This window comes from Arvicanthis niloticus, chromosome 7 (genome assembly GCF_011762505.2).
Source record: "Arvicanthis niloticus isolate mArvNil1 chromosome 7, mArvNil1.pat.X, whole genome shotgun sequence".
In the NCBI taxonomy this organism is placed as follows: domain Eukaryota; kingdom Metazoa; phylum Chordata; class Mammalia; order Rodentia; family Muridae; genus Arvicanthis; species Arvicanthis niloticus.
This window is the reverse complement of record NC_047664.1, coordinates 86,580,100-86,599,367: the sequence shown is the minus strand read 5'-3', so window position 1 is coordinate 86,599,367 and position 19,268 is coordinate 86,580,100. Positions and strand designations below refer to the sequence as shown.

General features: G+C 37.2%; 1 protein-coding gene across 1 annotated transcript; it reads left to right on the top strand.

Moving 5' to 3' along the window:
• Positions 1–2,247: 2,247 nt before the first annotated feature.
• On the top strand, positions 2,248–17,976 carry LOC117712352 (UDP-glucuronosyltransferase 2B1). Its single transcript, XM_034508183.2, has 6 exons — positions 2,248–3,007; positions 4,081–4,229; positions 13,384–13,515; positions 15,241–15,328; positions 15,463–15,682; positions 17,235–17,976. The coding sequence occupies exons 1-6, from the start codon at positions 2,284–2,286 to the stop codon at positions 17,509–17,511; spliced, it is 1,590 nt and encodes a 529-aa protein (XP_034364074.1). The 5' UTR covers positions 2,248–2,283; the 3' UTR covers positions 17,512–17,976.
• Positions 17,977–19,268: the final 1,292 nt, after the last annotated feature.

Below are 19,268 nucleotides of genomic sequence, written 5' to 3'. Positions count from 1 at the left end.
GCCTTGAGCACTTGAAACACTGAAACCCACCCCAAGTAAAAAACTCCCTCCAACAAGTGTATAGCTACTCAAAAAGGCCACACACCCTGGTGACCAAGAATTCAAATACATGAGCCTATGGGGTCTTTTCCTATTGAAATCATCACAGCATGGCTACCATACTTCATCAGCATCTGCATAACAGATATCCATCACAGAAAAGCACAGCCTGGCACAATGCATATATCAAAAGGTCAGAAAATCTTCCCCAATAGACACATCTACATCATAGTTCCTATACCTACAGTTCATGGAATATGATGAAAGAGGGATCACCATGATACCATGATTGTTAAGAGTCAGAACACTAGGAAGTGAACATCCACACTGAAACATGCTCTTCTAGTATTACTGACATACAAAAGACTGAAACAATGGCAGTAGCCGTGGACATATTAATATACAAGGGAATAAATTTTGTATGTTCCCCAACATCTCTATGAAACAGCAAATCAGCATTTCTATCTTGTCTTCCTTTTTTTCTCCACTTTTCCACATTAGAGACTAGTGAGGAAAACAGCATCATATTTCCTTTGTGTGTATGTGTAGGTGTGTGTGTGTGTGTGTGTGTGTGTGTGTGTGTGTGTGTGTGTGTATGTATGTGTATGTGTATGTGTATATCCCTGTACATGTGTGTGTGTGTTGTAATACCAACCAGGTAAAAGGAAGTTCTTTACACACAGCAGCTGAGTCTCAGTTGGATTTATATAATCTACAACAACAGTCACACAAAGTTCCTATCCTAGAATAACCTTCAATTTTATCTGTATTTCTTGCTCTTTGGGATACACTTACATAAAATGATTTGATTGAAAATATAAGAATTAATGTCTATTAAGATCAGAAAATACATTGACAAAGAAACAGAGAAGGAGGAGGTGGGACAAAGAGAGGGATGGAAGAAGGGAGTAAGGGAGAAAGAAAGAAAGAGAGAAAGAGAGAGAGAGAGAGAGAGAGAGAGAGAGAGAGAGAGAGAGAGAGAGAGAGAGAGAGAGAGAGAGAAAGGGCAAGGAAAGAAAGAAGAAAGGAAAAAAGGAAGGAAGGAAGAAACAAACAAAAAGAAAGAAAAACACAACAGAAACAATTAAAAATTCATACTCATGACTCTACTAAGGTGTAACATAGTGACCAAGAAATTCATTGAATTGTTTACAAGAGCATGTGGAAGAAGTTACTTACAAGAACATAGAAGCATTACAAGCACAATCATCTCCTAAAAGATTCCATCATGGTGAAATCCTAGGAGCAGTATGTCACTAAAGTTTCCTTTGTCATTTCACATTGGTGAGTTTTTAGTTAACTCAATACAAGTTAATGCCATCTAAGAGGAAGGAACCTTAGCACATAAAATACTTAAAACAGATTGTCAATCATTTTCTTGTTTGTTGAATGCTGTAGAAAATCCCATCTCACTGTGACTGTTGGCATCCCTAGGATGGTGGTACTGGATGTAAGAGAGAGAATTGAGAGAGCCATCAGGATAAACCAGTATTGTTCCTCTATGGCCTCTACTTCAGTTCCTACCTCCAAGTTCCTCCCTTCAATTCCTACCCTAACTTCCCTTCATTCTATACTACGACTCTAAGCAGAAGAACCCCCATGTTCTCCAAATTCCTTCTAATAATGATGTTTCTTATGACAAAAGGAACCTAAAAGGGACACATTTGATGACATGTCCACCAAAGAATATACAGGACCCAAGTAATTTGTATTATATAGTAGAAGAGAAGTTTTGTAAGATTCTGTTCTTTCCTGGACATTATTGGATCACATCCTCCTTCTGGGAGGAAATATGGCAATTTGATGGACCAAACAATGTAACATAATGAATTATACATATCAAAGTTTTTTTAAAAACCACCAAGTTCTAAGAAATGCTGATTCACTCAGATCCTTATTTGATCTTTACAGTTATGTTAAGTACACTTAAGAAATACAGACTATTTTCTGTGACTCTTTCTATATACTAATATGTTATATTCAAGACACGACACTTGCTTATAAGAAGTGGATCAATTTTAGCTCAATATTATCAGGGACAAAAAAAAATACCAAATAAACAAACTTTGTTAACCTTGAGTTCATGTTCCAAGGGTGTATTTACAAGGACGTTACACCATCAGACTTCTCTAGTCAGTGATTTGTTTAGAAGTTATATGTTAACTTCTTGATTGATTGAACTTGACATAAAAGCAGAAAATATACAAAGAATGAGAGTTATCAAAAGCATTTCCTTTCAAGAAGATGTCTCTGAAACAGACTTCATTTTTTCTGTTGATACACCTTATATGCTACTTTAGAAATGGAGCCTGTGGAAAAGTGCTAGTGTGGCCCACAGAATACAGCCATTGGATGAATATCAAGATAATTCTGGATGAACTTGTGCAGAGAGGTCATGAAGTCACCGTTCTTGTATCTTCTGCTTCTATTCTCATTGGGCCCAACAATGAATCTTCTATCAATTTTGAGATTTATTCTGCACCTTTGAGTAAAGAGGAGTTTGAATATAGTGTTGGAAAATGGATAGATGAATGGACAAATGATTTTACAAAACATTCATTCTGGACATGTTATTCAAAAATGCAAAAAGTCTTCAGTGAATATTCAGACATTATTGAAACTTTCTGCAAAGCAGTAGTCTGGAATAAGAGTCTTATGAAAAAACTCCAAGGATCTAAGTTTGATGTCATTCTCGCAGATGCTGTGGGTCCCTGTGGTGAGCTGCTGGCAGAACTGCTTAACACACCTTTGGTGTACAGTCTTCGCTTCTGTCCTGGATACAGATATGAAAAGTACAGCGGGGGGCTTCCACTCCCCCCTTCCTATGTACCTGTGGTTCTGTCAGAATTAAGTGACCGCATGACGTTTGTAGAAAGGGTGAAGAATATGTTGCAGGTGCTGTATTTTGACTTTTGGTTCCAAACATTTAATGAAAAGTCCTGGAGTCAGCTTTACAGTGATGTTCTAGGTAAGCTGTGCCTTTTATTGTTACTGGGAAATTCTGACTTGATGTTACTTTGAATGTGAGTGTGTATAGGTGAATATAAAATCATAGAATGAGATTGTTAATTGTGAGGTGATAAAGTAAAAATAGGAAACAAGCAGAGATCCTCAAAACAAGGCAAAATACTGTAGAGTAACTGATCAGAACACACCAGAAATTAGTAACCATGCAAAGTGAGACAAGGAAGATTTCTCTTGATAATCGTTTGATGTACTCTATGTTTTTCTCAGTGAAGGAAACTCTATGTTTCATTGACTACTTTAATAACTGTAAATGAGAAAACTACAGACTCATAATTACTACCTCAACTATCTGTGTAGCACTGAAAAAAAAACACATCAACTTAGAAATTAAAACATTTATCAAGTATATCATGAAAGGTTTTTCACAATTAGATAGTATCTATCACTAGAACTAGAAACAGTCAAAGCAACTTGATGTTCTTAGATTTGAAATGTCTCAGATCTGTAAAACTTGTGTCTTAAAGCCTTAAATCTTTCTACAAAATGCACATTTTTATTAATTATTAAATATCTTTTTATTAAATGAAATACTACCTAAATTAATAGTAGAAAGAATTTAGAACTATTTATGGAAATATCTAGCTATATCTTTGATGAATACAACTAAGATAGTACTATGAGTTTCCTGTAATAGAAACAGTACAGCAGTGATAAAAGTAACTTAGTCATACTTTACAAATTATTACTGTTTATTTAAAGAATCAGAAATCAAGAGAATAGGAAATTGTATAAAGTAGACTAAATATTCTATTAAAATAAATATTCTATGAAAGCTGTTTTACTAATCATTTTCAAGCTTCTTTGCAAGACTCACAATGTTTCAAATTCATTGGCATAACTTTGCAAATCAATGGAATTTTCACACAATTAATATTTATGTTATAATTATATCATAACTCATAATTCAAACATCTTAAATTGCTTGTCTACATGATCTCAACTCACAGAAATCACCTGCTATATTCCAGACAATCTCCTTCAACCATTGTATATTTTATGTGTTTTGGGGTACAGGGAGACCCACTACATTAACTGAGATGATGGGGAAGGCAGACATATGGCTCATTCGAACCTTCTGGGACTTGCAATTTCCTCATCCTTTCTTACCTAATTTTGACTTTGTTGGAGGACTCCATTGCAAACCAGCCAAACCACTGCCTAAGGTAACTCTATATTGTTTCTCTTGATAAACAGTTTTTTCTTTTTCACTGAAACAGTTCATTAGATGTTTGGTTTCTTTTCAGATGTTTGGTTTCCTGACAGGTATAAAAAGTGGGTTAGAACTCTCTGACAATTGACATATATAATATTTTCTTACATCTCTGTTTCTCATAAGTATCAAACAAAGTGTCAAATCACTTTAGAATTTAGTCAGTGATTTAAGGATGTTTAGGTAACTCATAAAATACATTTATATTCTCTTCAAGGAAGATATAATAAATGCCAGATATGTATTGAACAGCTAAAGAAACAAAGAAACAATTTCTTTGTTAAAGAGAAATTATATTCTACTTGAAAATTTATACTGATGAGGAACTATTGTATACAGTGTAATACATGTTATATATTGTATAATTAGAGATAGATAGATAGATAGATAGATAGATAGATAGATAGATAGATAGATAGTTAAAGAAATATCCAACAGAGATCAGAGGTAATGTCCTCAAATCCTTGTGTTGTTTCACTGCCTGGCCAGTGTACAGGGTTAAATTAGCAGATGAAAAGAAGAGAGAGGAAAACAGACAACTGCCAAGAACTCCAGACCTAACTAAGCAGGTTATAGCATGGCACGCAGGCGGAGTTAGACAGCTTCATGTGTGTGTGTGTTCCACACACTGCTCCCTTTTACATTTCCACTTCCCTATAGTCTTTCTACATTTACATTTTGCAGGTATTTTGATTTCGTCTTTGTAGTTTCCACATATGAAAAAGGAAACAACACTTATATTTCTGTGTCTGGCTTACTCCTTAACATCATGTCCACTAAACAATAACTGTTTACCTGACATTATATAATAATAATATTTTGACTCCCTGGGTAAAGCATTATTATTTATGGTTTATTATTGATGAACACCTTTTCACATTAATCAGTTGAAGAATATCTAAGCTAATTCTATATTAGGGGCTTTGCAAATAGTGATGTAGTAAGCACTATTATGTGGATTTTTTTCTGTACAACTATTTCCCTCAGATATCACCAAAGGGTGGCATAGGTTAACTGTATATATCATACTAATGTTATTTCTATGAAGTAAATTATTCATGTTTTATATTGATATCAAGAAAATTATTTATGTTTTTATATTGATATCATTTGACATTTCCAACAAGGATAAATGCATAAGTATTCCATTTTCATAATATCTGTAGGAGAACATTATATTATTTAAATTGTTATGACATTAATTATAACTGGATTATGATGGAAAAGTGACATATATGTATTGAATTTTTCTGATAGCTAAAATTATTGAAAATTTCTCAGATAATTGGAGGCTACTTCATCTGAGGGAACAACTAATTTAGACTATTGGTCTAAGCTTATTGAATTCATTTTTCTTTTGATGTTAGAGGGTTTTTTTTCTGAAATCTTATTTTTTCTTTTCTTTCTTTTTTTATTGGATATTGTTTTTATTTACAATTCAGTTTTTTTTTTTTTGCTTTTTTTGTTTGTTTGTTTTTTCAAGACAGGGTTTCTCTGTATAGCCGTGGCTGTCCTGGAACTCACTCTGTAGACCAGGCTGGCCTCGAACTCAGAAAACCTCTTGCCTCCGCCTCCCAAGTGCTGGGATTAAAGGTGTGCACCACCACCGCCCAGCCAGTTCAGATTTTACCCTCTTTCCCCATAATTCCCCCAAAGAATGCCCCTATGCCATCCCCCCTCCTCCTTTTTGCTTTTATGCCATTTCAATTACAAGCAAGTATTAAGGTCATTTCTAGGTTGAGGAACAAGCAATGCCATGGATGCAAATAGTCAAGGAACAAGCAAGAAAATCAACACAAATAGTCAAAAAATAAGCAAAAAACTAAACAAAGTTCTGTGATGACTCCCTTGATCACTATTTCTAAGGGCTTATCAGGATGACCAAAATATCTGAGCCTACTTTCCTGTCCTAGCCCAAAGTCATTTTCATGCCTGAAATTACTTCTTCTAGCCTAAGATTTAAATTCCCTTCTGAACTTACTTCTTTTATTTCTTTTTTCTTTCTTTTTTTAAATTTTTTATTAGATATTTTATTTACACTTCAGATGCCATCCCCTTTCCCCATTCCCCCCCCTTAGAAAAACCCTATCCCATGCCCCCTTTTCTTTTTGCATTTATACATTTTTTTAAAAAATGTTAATCATAGGCTTTATAAGTTTGGTATTGCTCAATCAGTGGTGTAACCCACTACCCAACCTAGATATATCAACTATCTTTGACTGGTGGAGATACATGATCACCTGCCTCCCTGTCTCCCCCCTCTTTCTGTTTTTCATCACCTAGCTTCTTCTCTCCTTCTTCTCCTCCTCTACTTACTCCTTCTTTTCCTCTCAGCACTCCTCCCACATTAGCTCCTCCTACATATCACCCTTCCTGTTAAAATGAAACTTTTCTCTCAGAATACAATTAGAGCATAATTATGCCAATTTGTACCAGTGAGGTACAAGATAGTCCTCATACCCAGTCCATCATTTTGTTGACTAACCAGAACCTCTGTCATCTACCCTAACTAAAACATTTAGTTCTGTACCTGGCTTTAGGATGAATGTCAGCTGACGACCATCCCCTCAAATCGTTTCTCGCAAGGTAAATAGCCAGGATTGGCTATGAGGCTGTAAGTTTTCAACCCCGTCAGAAATCCAGAATGACTGAGTTAACTATAATTGTGGGAAGCACAAAGCATAACTTCTAAAACTTAGCCAATTTATAGAGACCTCTGAACACCTGGACACTCCCTCTACTACATAACGTTGGAGCATCTGTTCTTCTGCCTTCTGGCCCAGGATCATCTGACAGACCTTAGTGCTGCAGAATAATTAAGGAATGATTACTCTGTATAGGCAGATATAATCAGTTGACTATTCTGCAAGTGTGTCCTTTTCTGGACAGTAATTTATCTCTAGAAGGAAAGAGTCACTTCTTGTCTATTGGCTGTCTCACCACAACTGGAATAACTCCAAAGATGCTCAATTTCTTCTTAGAATTCAGTATATGAAGCTGTCAGGAGCAGACAGGTCTCTAATCAAAATGAACATTAATACAGAAATGTTTGTCATGTCAATTCTGTGGATTTCTGATGTTTTGAAAACCAACTATCCATGTAAGGCAATCTGGACTGTTGCCTGTTGACTCCACTCAGCTATTTCTAAATAAAACATAGAAAACACCCTTATAATAAACTCCAACCCATGAATTTGCTGTAGCCCCTTAACTGACAGGCTGACAATCTCAAATCAGTTTTAAAAAGTTAAAGAAGGACTTGGTCTAAGCCTTGTATTCCTAAGTGTCTTATACTGGTACAATGCCTATGAGGGTAACAATATTCATCTCACTCTTATATCAATAAGAAGCTCGTACCAATGAAAACATTAAAATTTGTAATCAAAGTAAATTGGTGCCGTTTAAGAATTTATATCTTCATCTTGATACTAATTATACAGATTTCTACTAATAGGTTATGGCTATGCAATAAACCCTAGTTAACCCTCTCTATTCCCACAAAACCACTACTTTTCCCTAGAAAGACAGCCCAACATTTACCACCTTAGTCCCCAAACCCAAGGAATAGGGGCGCTGACTCATCATTAGCTTCTTAAAGCTGAATATGGCCATTGAGATATTAGAAGAGGAGTAGGGGAAAGAGCAAATTGATAAGCCTCTGATGCTGTCTCTTCACTGCCTCCAGATGGAATTCCCGGACCTCCGAGGTTTGAGCAGGTCTGCCCAGCTTGCTTGTTGAGTAGAAACACCAAGGCTGATCATTCTGCAATATACAATTCTCAAAACAAATTTTAGTATCAAGATAGTTTTTTTTTTTAAGAGGACTGACATTTTATTAGGGATGTTGGTTCTAACCAGTTTTCTTTATTTTTCCCTCTTTTATTTAATATTATATTTACATTTCAAATTTTATCCCCTTACCACATTCCCCCCACCTCCCAGGAACCCCTTATCCCATCCCCCCTCCACCTGCTTCTATGAGGGTGTTTACCCACCTACCCTCCAATCCCCCTCCCCACCCTCAGATTACTCCCCCACTGTCAGTGCTCAGCCTTCAAGGTACCATTGACCTCAACTCCCACCTATGCCCAATAAGGCCATCCTCTCCTACATGTACAGCTGGAGTCATGTGGCACTCCATATGTGCTCCTAGGCTGGTGGTTTAGACCCTGGGGAGCTCTGGCTGGTTGGTATTGTTGCTCTCCTCATGAGGCCACCAACACTTTAGGCTCCTTCAGTTTACTCTCTAACTCCTCCATTGGGAACCTTTGATTAGATTAATGGTTAGCTGTGAGTATCTGCCTCTGGGTATGTCAGACTCCGGGGGACCTCTAAGGAGACAGCCTTATCAGGCTGCTGTCAGATTTCCCTTCCTGACATCCATATCAGTGTCTACTTTTGGGGACTGCACATGGAATGAATACCCAGGTGGAATGGTCTCCATATAATCTCTCCTTCAGATTCGGTCCCACACTTTGTCTCCATATTTGCTCCCTTGAGTATTTAGTTACTCCTCCTAAGAAAGACCTAGGCATCTTCACTTGTTCTTTCTTCTTCATGAGCTTCATGTCATCTGGTAGTTGAATCTTTGTTGTTTCAAACTTTTGGGCTAATCTCCGCTTATCAGTGAGTAAATACCATGTGTATTCTTTTGTGATTGGGATACCTCACTCAGGATGATATTTTCTAGTTCCATCCATTTACCTAAGAATTTCTCAAATTCATTATTTTTAATAGCTGCGTAATATTCCATTGTGTAAATGTACCACATTTTTTGTATCCATTCCTCTGTTGAAGGGCATCTGGGATCTTTCCAGCTTTTGGCTAGTATAAATAAGGCTGCTATGAACATCGTGGAGCATATGTCTTTGTTATATATTGGGGCATTTTCTGGGTATATGCCCAGGAGTGGTATAGCTGGGTCCTCAGGTAGTGCTATGTCCAATTTTCTGAGGAACTGCCAGACTGACTTCCAGAGTGGTTGTACCAGTTTGCAACCCCACCAACAATGAAGGAGTGTTCCTCTTTTTTCATATCCTTGCCAGCATCTACTATCACCTGAATTTTTGATCTTAGCCATTCTGACTGGTGTCAGGTGGTATCTCAGTGTTGTTTTGATTTGCATTTCCCTGATGACTAAGGATGTTGAACATTTCTTAAGGTGCTTCATGGTCATTCATGTTTCCTCAGTTGAGAATTCTTTGTTTAGCTCTGTACCCCATTTTTGATGGGGTTATTTTGTTGTTTGGCATCTAATTTCTTGAGTTCTTTGTATATATTCGATATTAGCCCTCTATTGGATGTAGGATTGGTAATGATCTTTTCCAAATCTGTTGGTTGCTGTTTTGTCTTGTTGACAGTGTCCTTTGCCTTACAGAAGCTTTGCAATTTGATGAGGTCCCATTTGTTGATACTTGATCTTAGAGCATAAGCCATTGGTGTTCTGTTCAGGAACTTTTCCCCTGTGCCTAGGTATTCGAGGGTCTTCCCCAACTTCTCTTCTATTATTTTCAGTGTATCTGGCTTTATGTGAAGGTCCTTTATCCACTTGGAGTTGAGCTTTGTACAAGGGGATAAGAATGGATTAATTTGCATCCTTCTACATGTTGACCTCCAGTTGAGTCAGCACCACTTGTTGAAAATGCTGTCCTTTTTCCACTGGATGGTTTTAGCTCCCTTGTCAAAGATCAAGTGACCATAGGTGTGTGGGTTCATTTCTGGGTCTTCAATTCTATTCCATTGATCTTCCTGTCTGTCTCTGTACCAATACCATGCAGTTTTTATCAGTACTACTCTGTAGTACATTTTGTGCTCAGGGATGGTGATTCCCCCAGAAGTTTTTTTATTGTTGAGAATAGTTCTCACTATCCTAGGTTTTTTGTTATTCCAAATGAATTTGTAGATTGCTCTTTCTATCTCTATGAAGAATTTATTTGGAATTTTGATGGGTATTGCATTGAATCTGTAGATTGCTTTTGGCAGGATGGTCATTTTTACTAAGTTAATCCTGCCAATCCAGGAGCATGGGAGATCTTTTCATCTTCTGAGATCTTCGATTTCTTTCTTCAGAGACTTGAAGTTCTTGTCATACAGATCTTTCACTTGCTTGGTTAGATTCACTCCAGGATATCTTATTTTATTTGTGGCTATTGTGAAGGGTGTCATTTCCCTAATTTCTTTCTCAGCCCGTTTATCCTTTGAATAGAGGAAGGCCACTGATTTGTTTGAGTTGATTTTATATCCAGCCACATTGCTAAAGTTGTTTATCAGGTTTAGGAGTTCTCTGGTGGAAGTTTTAGGGTCACTTAAGTATACTATCATATCATCTGCAAATAGTGAAATTTTGACTTCTTCCTTTCCTATCTGTATCCCTTTGACTTTCTTTTGTTGTCTAATTGCTCTAGCTAGGACTTCCAGTACTATATTGAATAGGTAAGGTGAGAGTGGGCAGCCTTGTCTAGTCCCTGATCTGAACTTACTTCTTACTGTATCTCTTGCTAACATATTATCATAGAAAACTGCAGCTAACTTCCAAATATGTCTCTGAAAATGTCCAGAACCAGCCTTCCAAGTGAAGACTGTTATTTCCAATATTGGACTGATTTCTTTGCCAGTTCATAATTAAGTCTGAACAACTGGTCACATTTAAGAAAAATACACGGCTCATTATAAATTCTCTTTTGGATTCTCTGTCCAGCAAATATAAAAACTTGAGGCAAAGCAGCTTGTCCCATCTGGGATATAGGTAACCAAAAGTGGGTCGGGAACATAGGCCCAATACACCTTCCCAGTCACCATTTTCAGGGCACTCAGCAAGCTCACATGTCAACATCATTCTTTGTTCCAGCATCAGCCTGTCACACCTGTTACTCTGGCAGCCACCATGCTCCTTCTGCTTCCTTCAGAAAAAACACAAACATACCCTCTTTCTTATTTCTTTTTTCTTTTCTGATGGGGATCATGCTTATGCCAGTAAGTGGATACTTTTCCTTTCACCTCGGCATAAGAATGCTTAGTTGTAAGGTGCCATAGACACTCAGCAAAATTCCGTGACATCCAAATTTTTAAAAAATGTAAAATATAAGGAACATGATATAAATAAATTTGTGGTGTAAATGGATATACCTCCCCATTTTTATTTTATGAAGATATTCTTTTAAAGGTCCATGGGCCCCTTCCACAGTAGCTTGTCCTTGAGGATTATAAGGAATCCTAGTAACATGGGTAATATTAAATTGTTGACAGTCTCGAATGCTCTACTGCAATAGCCAATTCCATTATCTGGGGTTTTTTTTCCTTTCTTTTCTTTTCTTTCTTTTTTTTTGTTGGATAATTTATTTATCTACATTTCAAATGTTATCCTCTTTCCCAATCCCGCCTCCAAATCTTCTTATCCCATTCCCCTCCTCCTGCTTTTATGAGGGTGTGCCCGAACCATATACCCATTCCAGCCTCCTGCCCTCGAATTCCCCCACTCTGGGGCATCCAGCCTTTTGGGGACCTAGAACCTTCTCCTCCACTGATGCCCAACAAGGCCATCCTCCACTACATATACAGCTGGAGCCATGGGTCCCTCCATGTCTGTTCCCAGGTGGCTGTTTAGACACTGACAGCTCTGGTTGGTTGATAATGTCACTCTCCCCAGGGGCCACAAACCCCTTAAACTCCTTCAGTCTTCCCTCTAACTCCTCCATTGTGGACTCTGTGATCAGTTCAGTAGTTACCTGCCAGCACCCACCTGTGTATATTTCAGGCTCTGGCAGAGCCACAGAGGGTTTTTGGTAATTAACACACTCTCTGGACAATTTACAAATATTCGCCAACTCTTTAGACCATCTCTTCATTTTGATATATTTGTTCTTCATAAGTTTTTACTGTAAGGTACTCCTCTTCTTCAATTCCTAATTTATTACCAGGGCTACTGGGATTATGCAATACATTGCTAGGGGTTTTTTTTTTTTTTTTTTTTTTTTTGTATTTTGTTTTTCCCAATATTATAGAGATTTCTTTTCTTTTTTCTTTTCTTTTTTCTTTTCTTTTTTTGGCTGTACAAACATCATTATTTTTATTTAAAATGTACTACAGATAATTTCTCTCTTTTCAATGTGAGAATAAAAAATTAAATTAACTCATTTATATCTCAAATGCTGCTACCCCCTTGTCCCCCTCTTAGACTTCCTATCTTATCTCTCATCAACCTCTCCCACTTCCTCCGTCCCATTCTGCTTTTCACTCCCTCTTTCATTACTCCTCCCTCTCATTTCTCTCAAAGAAATCACAAAAAGTAAAATCAAATGAATGGACTTAAAAGCAATGAGCCCAAAAATATGCAAGCAAACAAAAGGAGAGAAAATAACACACGAAGGATAAAAAGCAGGGCATCTATTGTTGGTTGGCTAAATACCCCTGCCTGAGCTTGGGACCTGCTCTGGTGTATAAGTGATTTACCCAGTCACTCTCTATTAGGGAGAGCTGATTTAACCCTTTGATATCAGATATCAATTGCAAATAGCTTCTTAGTTAGAAACGGAAGTCCATGACTATTTTCTACTCTCAATGCTGGAATTCATGTGACTTAAACGTATGAATGGTTTAGACATGTTGCTACAGGCTCTGTGAGTTTGTAAGTGCATCAGTGTTATTGTATCTGGTAGACAATGAGATGTCATCCAACCACCCTGGATCTTATATTCTTTCTCCTTCCTTCTCAAGTTGTTTTTAAAATATCTCCTAATGATCCTCTAAATTTCAGTGACCTCTCTATTAAAAATACTTTATTCTCTCTAACTTTTTAATTTTGGTCAATTATACTAATAGTACAAATGCATTCTTCAAGAACACTAAGGACTGAGGCACTGGAAACACTCATGGGACTTTCTAAAATAATTCTTGTGATTTTGAGATTTCCTCTGGTAATGGTGCTCTCAGTTTTTGGACAATGCTACCCATGCAGCTATATATTTGTGATAAGGCAAAGGATACACTCACTGGTCTTCCTAAAATAATTCCTGTGATTTTGAGACTTCCTCTGGTAATGTTGGTCTCAGCCCTTTAGACAATGCTACCCTTGCAGCTATATATTTGTGATGCCACAACTGTCTTCATAGGAAATGGAAGAATTTGTTCAGAGCTCTGGAGAACATGGTGTGGTGGTGTTTTCTCTGGGATCAATGGTTAAAAACATGACAGAGGAAAAGGCCAATGCAGTTGCTTCTGCTCTTGCCCAGATTCCACAGAAGGTAAGAGAAAGTGTCCACTAGGTGAAACAAAAATGTATTATAAGACTGTGGAAAACAAGAAAGGATTACAGTGGGAAAAGTTTCTGTGAAAAGTAAAGTAACTGGGTGTTTCTTATGCACCTCATACACCATATTAAAAAGAAAATTATGAATTGCAAAGAATAGAATATTAGTTTGTTTTTGATTCACATTATGACCTGAAAGATCACACGTAGATCCTGCATGGTTGTGCATACCTGACATGTTGGTGCTTAGACCTCTGAAGTAGGTCTTTTTCTTCATATTTCCAACCAGTTTAGACTTCAAGTTGATTTCCAAGCATTTCTGGGCTATTTCATGGGCCAATGCCTCAAAAGAAGTGAGAAAAAAAGATTAGTAAAAGAATGAATGAAAGGAAGGAAAAACAGGAGGAGGAAATATAATAATGAGAAATATTATTTGTGGGGCTGGAGACATGCCTCAGTGATGCACTAAGGGCACAGGATGCTCTTCCAGAGCAACTGGGCTTGACTGCCAGAAATTACACAGTAGCTCACAAGTGTCCCCAACTCAATTGCCAGGGAATCTAATCTGCTCTTCATACCCCCAGGAAGAACACTCACAGTGCAGAGAATTACATGCAGGCAAAACATCCACATACAGAAAATGAAACAAGAATGTCTGTAAAGAAAGAGGAAAAATATGTTCTTCCTAATAACTGATGTAGGAAAATATGAGAGGACTGATGAATATGAAATTATTATTAAGAAATTATGAGCTCATCAGGAGGAATTCTGTTTTCAGCACATCAAGCAAGCTTGTTTTCCTGGATGGTGAAAGAGATTGGAATGGAGTCGCATGTAAACAAGGATAACATAGGAAGAATCTAGCAGCTCCCACTCCATAAATTGTATTAATGCATGACTGTCAAACAGTAGCAGTGTTTGGATGTTTGTAAGCTAAATTCACTCTATTTCTTGATACTAATTTCTCCTATTATGGAGTTTATTTAATTTACTAAACTCAAGCATACAGAAAATAAAGACTTGCAGTTCACATTTTAGTTTGTGAGCATTCGTTTTACTTTAGAACTTGTTTGATACTAAACATGAAATGTATTCAAAACAAGAGAAAGCATATTTTCAATATTCCTGCTGACATTTTTCCATGGACAGTCCTTAATAAATTATCTGAAAAAAAGGAAATTTAATTCTTGTTAAGAAAGAAATTATTTCTAGAAATAGTAAATTATACCATATTATAAATCAAAATGAACGCCATTATAATAAACAGCCAAAGAAACACAAAAACAAAGGTAAAATAGTGTTCCTAAGACTTATAAAGATGTAATATTGAGAATGTATATGTACACATATCCTATATATCACATTATGTATGAAATATACATAATCATAAACTATTATAAATTGACCATGGTTTTGCCAATACTGATTATATTATCTGTCTAAAAATTTCATATATACACAATTTTGTCACTAATTATCAGACATATATAATTAGTATAATTAAATGTCATGTTCAAGTTATTATGAAGCCATGTACAAAAAATATATTCTTTATTGCAACCTTTTAATATCTCATACTATTTTAGAATTCCCCTTTCTTATATTTTATTGTCCATCATCTGGATAATGTTCAACTGAGTAATCTCGATTCCCCAGAATCAAAATATACCAGAGCTTTGAAATGTCTGTAATTAAATAAGGTATTGTCTGTGTGTAACAGGTTCTGTGGAGATTTGATGGTAAGAAACCAGACACCTTAGGATCCAACACTCGGCTGTACAAGTGGATCCCCCAGAATGACCTTCTTGGTAAGGCAAAAGTCACTACAGGGTTGTGGCTATAATAATATACTTACATGAAAACAGCCCTCTTCTGAGCCTTTATATTTCCCCTCTTTTTATTTTTATGATGAATAATTATGTAATACTTCTTCACACTGCAGGTCATCCAAAAACCAAAGCTTTTATAGCTCATGGTGGGACCAATGGCATCTATGAGGCGATCTATCATGGCATTCCTATTGTTGGTATTCCCTTGTTTGCTGATCAACCTGATAATATTAACCATATGGTAGCCAAGGGAGCAGCTGTTAGAGTGGACTTCAACACACTGTCAGCTACAGACCTCCTCACTGCCTTGAAGACTGTCATTAATGATCCTTCGTGAGTCTGTTTGTTTGCTTGCTTGCTTATTTGTTTGAAGTTAGTTTTTCTTTTAAGATAGATGTCATTTTTTTTCATTTTTAGAACATAGTCTTACTATAAAATCACAGAACCAGCCATGAACTCATATGAATCTGTCTGCTTCAGCCTCCTTAGTGAAAATATGAACACTGATATTGGTGTGAATAACTATTCCTTTAAAAATATTGATAGATTCACATAATTATCACATTGAGATTGATCTTATTTGAAAAAGAATGATTTTCTTTTAATCCCAACACTTGGGAGGCAGAGGCAGGTGGATTTTTGATTTTGAGGACAGCCTGGTCTACAGAGTGAGTTCCAGGACAGCCAGGGCTACACAGAGAAACCCTGTCTCGAAAAAAAAAAAGAAGAAAAAAAAAAGAAAAACAATGATTTTGAAAAACTTTGTGATTTCACATATCTGAAATTTGCACTTATATTTAATGATAAAGTTATGCTAAATTTATATTTCAATTAATGAGACATGGTTAGTGTGAACCTATTTTATATACATAAATAATATCACAAATATATATTTATAGGTAACAAGGAAACTACTTCTAAATATAATAGAATAATACATAATAAAGTAATCATGAACCTTAATCTTAATGAAAAAGTAAAAATTTACCCATATTTTCTGAAGCTATAAAATTTTTGGTAAAAGTTTATTTAACTTCTATAATGATATGCAATATTCCATAAATAGTACTAACTGTGAGAGACAATATTAAATTCTTATCATACCCGGAGCACACTATGGGTAGCTTCAAGGTTTGCCAGTATAAATATGTACTTAATCAGAAGATCCAGAGGCTAAATAACACAAAAAGTGCTGCTAGTTCTTACATACAGTCTCTTAGTCCAGGAACAAAATTGCTTTGCTTTTATTCTGGTGAGAATACTGGTGGAACTTTGTGCAAGGAAGAATCATACTCAACAAATGTTTTCAAAACAGGAGACTAGCTATAAAAAGGAATTAGGAAACAGGCAGAAGAGAATAGAAGAATCTGAAACTAGAGAGGCGATATCCAAGATGACGAATGACCCTGTAGAGCTTAAGAGAATTCTGTGTCTACTCCCTTCTTGGTCATAAATCATGTGTTACATGTTGCAAATACACAAATACACACAAAAGGTTAGTGCTCCTCCTTACTAACTTTCTCTTACCAATAAATATTGCTCATCTACAAATTTCAAATTAAAAATAAATATTCTTTAAAGAATCAAGCAAAAATAAGCCAGCATGTGTAACTGAGAAGCTGAAGGTGCATACAGGAGATCACTAAGTAATTTCAGTGTCAGCTACACACCAAGTTCAGAGAAAACCTGTGATAAACAAATATGTTTCACTGACCTCCCTGTCACTCAACTCTCCTCTCTGACACTATAAAACACATCACTTGTGTGGCAAGTCTATGTGATTTATTTTGAGTTGCTTGTGGGACTTAATCCCAACTAAACAAATGTTAGGTAATTTGGCAAATTAGTTTTTCTTTAATTATAGTTGTATACACTGTCCTTGCAGCTATAAAGAGAATGCCATGAGATTATCCAGAATCCACCATGACCAGCCAATGAAGCCCCTGGACCGAGCTATCTTCTGGATCGAGTATGTCATGCGCAACAAAGGAGCCAAGCACCTTCGCCCAGCTCTGCATGACCTTAGCTGGTTCCAGTACCACTCTCTGGATGTGATTGCATTCCTCTTGGTCTGTGTGGTAGCTGTGGTATTCATCATCACAAAATGTTGCCTCTTTTGTTGCCATAAGACTGCTAACATGGGAAAGAAGAAAAAAGAGTAGTTTCATGATGGCTGAAGTAGAGTCCTGAGAGTCCTCTGTCAGCTGCTTCCAGTGAAAACCTGTTGTCAGTCCAGGTGCCTTCCCTCTGAAACAACACAGTGTCAGGACTTCATTGAATATGGCTCTAATGGATTCACTCTGTGTTGGAGACATGCAAGATTTCATGCCAGATATACACTTGGGGTTCTAAAAGCAAAATTCAGTGTTCAGTTTAGAATGTTTTGTTGTAACTGAGGATCTATGCCCAACAACAGTCACTGAGGACACTATGGTTCACAAAATCTGCATGAGCATAAGTACTTTGCAAAACACCTCTAAATATCAATTTCCTTGACAAATGCCAGACCTGCCCTAACTTCATTTAATAGTTTCTTTTTCTTTCTTTCCTGTTTTTTTCTTTCACTACTCATAAATAATATTGTTCATGTGCCACACTTTTAAAATAGACTCACTTTTGCATCTGTATGAGGAAAGTCATTGTTTCTGGTTATTTTTCATAACATAGACCTCATCCAACTCCAACTTTATATGCCAGTTGTATCAATTACTGCGCTAATATAGCCAACATATTTCATTTCCATTGAGATTGGTAAAAATCCTGGATTTGTAAACATCAGGAATAAAACAGCCAATAGCAGTGATGTCATAACATTTGAGAGGTCGGAACACTCATTTACTCCTTCACTGACAGCTTACACCCCACTATATTAATTTTCTCCTGGACAGATACCATGCCTTAGTCATCTTTCCTTCATACCTCAAAACAAGCAGCTTCATCTTCCATCCAATCACACAAGCCTTATATTGAATCCTAGTAGCAAATCTACTTATCCTGACCTCAATTGGAGGTCAACCTGTAGAATACCCATTTACTATCATCGGACAACTAGCCTCCATCAGCTACTCCTCCATTATCCTAATCCTAATACCATCCTCAGGAATCACAAAAGACAAATTACTAAAAAAAAGTTTTGCCCTGATACTATAAATATTACTTTGGTCTTGTAAACCAAAACTAAGGAACTTATCCTCTCAAGGCATCAAGAAGTAGGAACAAATTTCTACCATCAACACCCTAGCTGATATTCTAATTAAACTCTTTTCTGAAACACTACATAAAATTATATAATACTATAGAATGTTTATGTGTATCATACATTAAATTAGTTTCCCCTAGCATATAAGCAAGTAAACTAAATTAATGAAATAGTATATTGGAGGCCTGTGGGTGAGTGCACCCAGGTGTCCCCCAGACACATTCTGTGGGATCCATAGAACCCATAGCCAGTGCTAGCATGCCCCTTCCGCCGCTCGGCCCTCCTCCAGTCTGAGGCCTGCAAGTGAGTGCACCCAGGTGTCCCCCAGACACATTCTGGGGGATCCATAGAACCCATAGCCAGTGCTAGCACTCCCCTTCCGCCGCTTGCCCCTCCTCCAGTCTGAGGCCTGCGGGTGAGTGCATCCCAGAGTCCCCCAGACACATTCTGGGGGGATCCATAGAACCCATAGCCAGTGCTAGCATGCCCCTTCTGCCGCTCGCCCCTCCTCCAATCTGAGGCCTGCGGGTGAGTGCACCCAGGAGTCCCCCAGACACATTCTGGGGGATCCATAGAACCCATAGCCAGTGTTAGCACGCCCCTTCCGCTGCTCGCCCCTCCTCCAGTCTGAGGCCTGCAGGTGAGTGCACCCCGGAGTCCCCCAGACACATTCTGGGGGATTCATAGAACCCATAGCCAGCGCTAGCACGCCCCTTCCAC

Coding starts and splice junctions, on each gene's coding strand:
- LOC117712352 (XM_034508183.2), top strand. CDS start 2,284: ATGTCTCTGAAACAGACTTCATTTTTTCTGTTGATACACCTTATATGC. Junction 4,230..13,383: donor CAGCCAAACCACTGCCTAAG/GTAACTCTATAT, acceptor CTGTCTTCATAG/GAAATGGAAGAATTTGTTCA. Junction 15,683..17,234: donor ACTGTCATTAATGATCCTTC/GTGAGTCTGTTT, acceptor CTGTCCTTGCAG/CTATAAAGAGAATGCCATGA.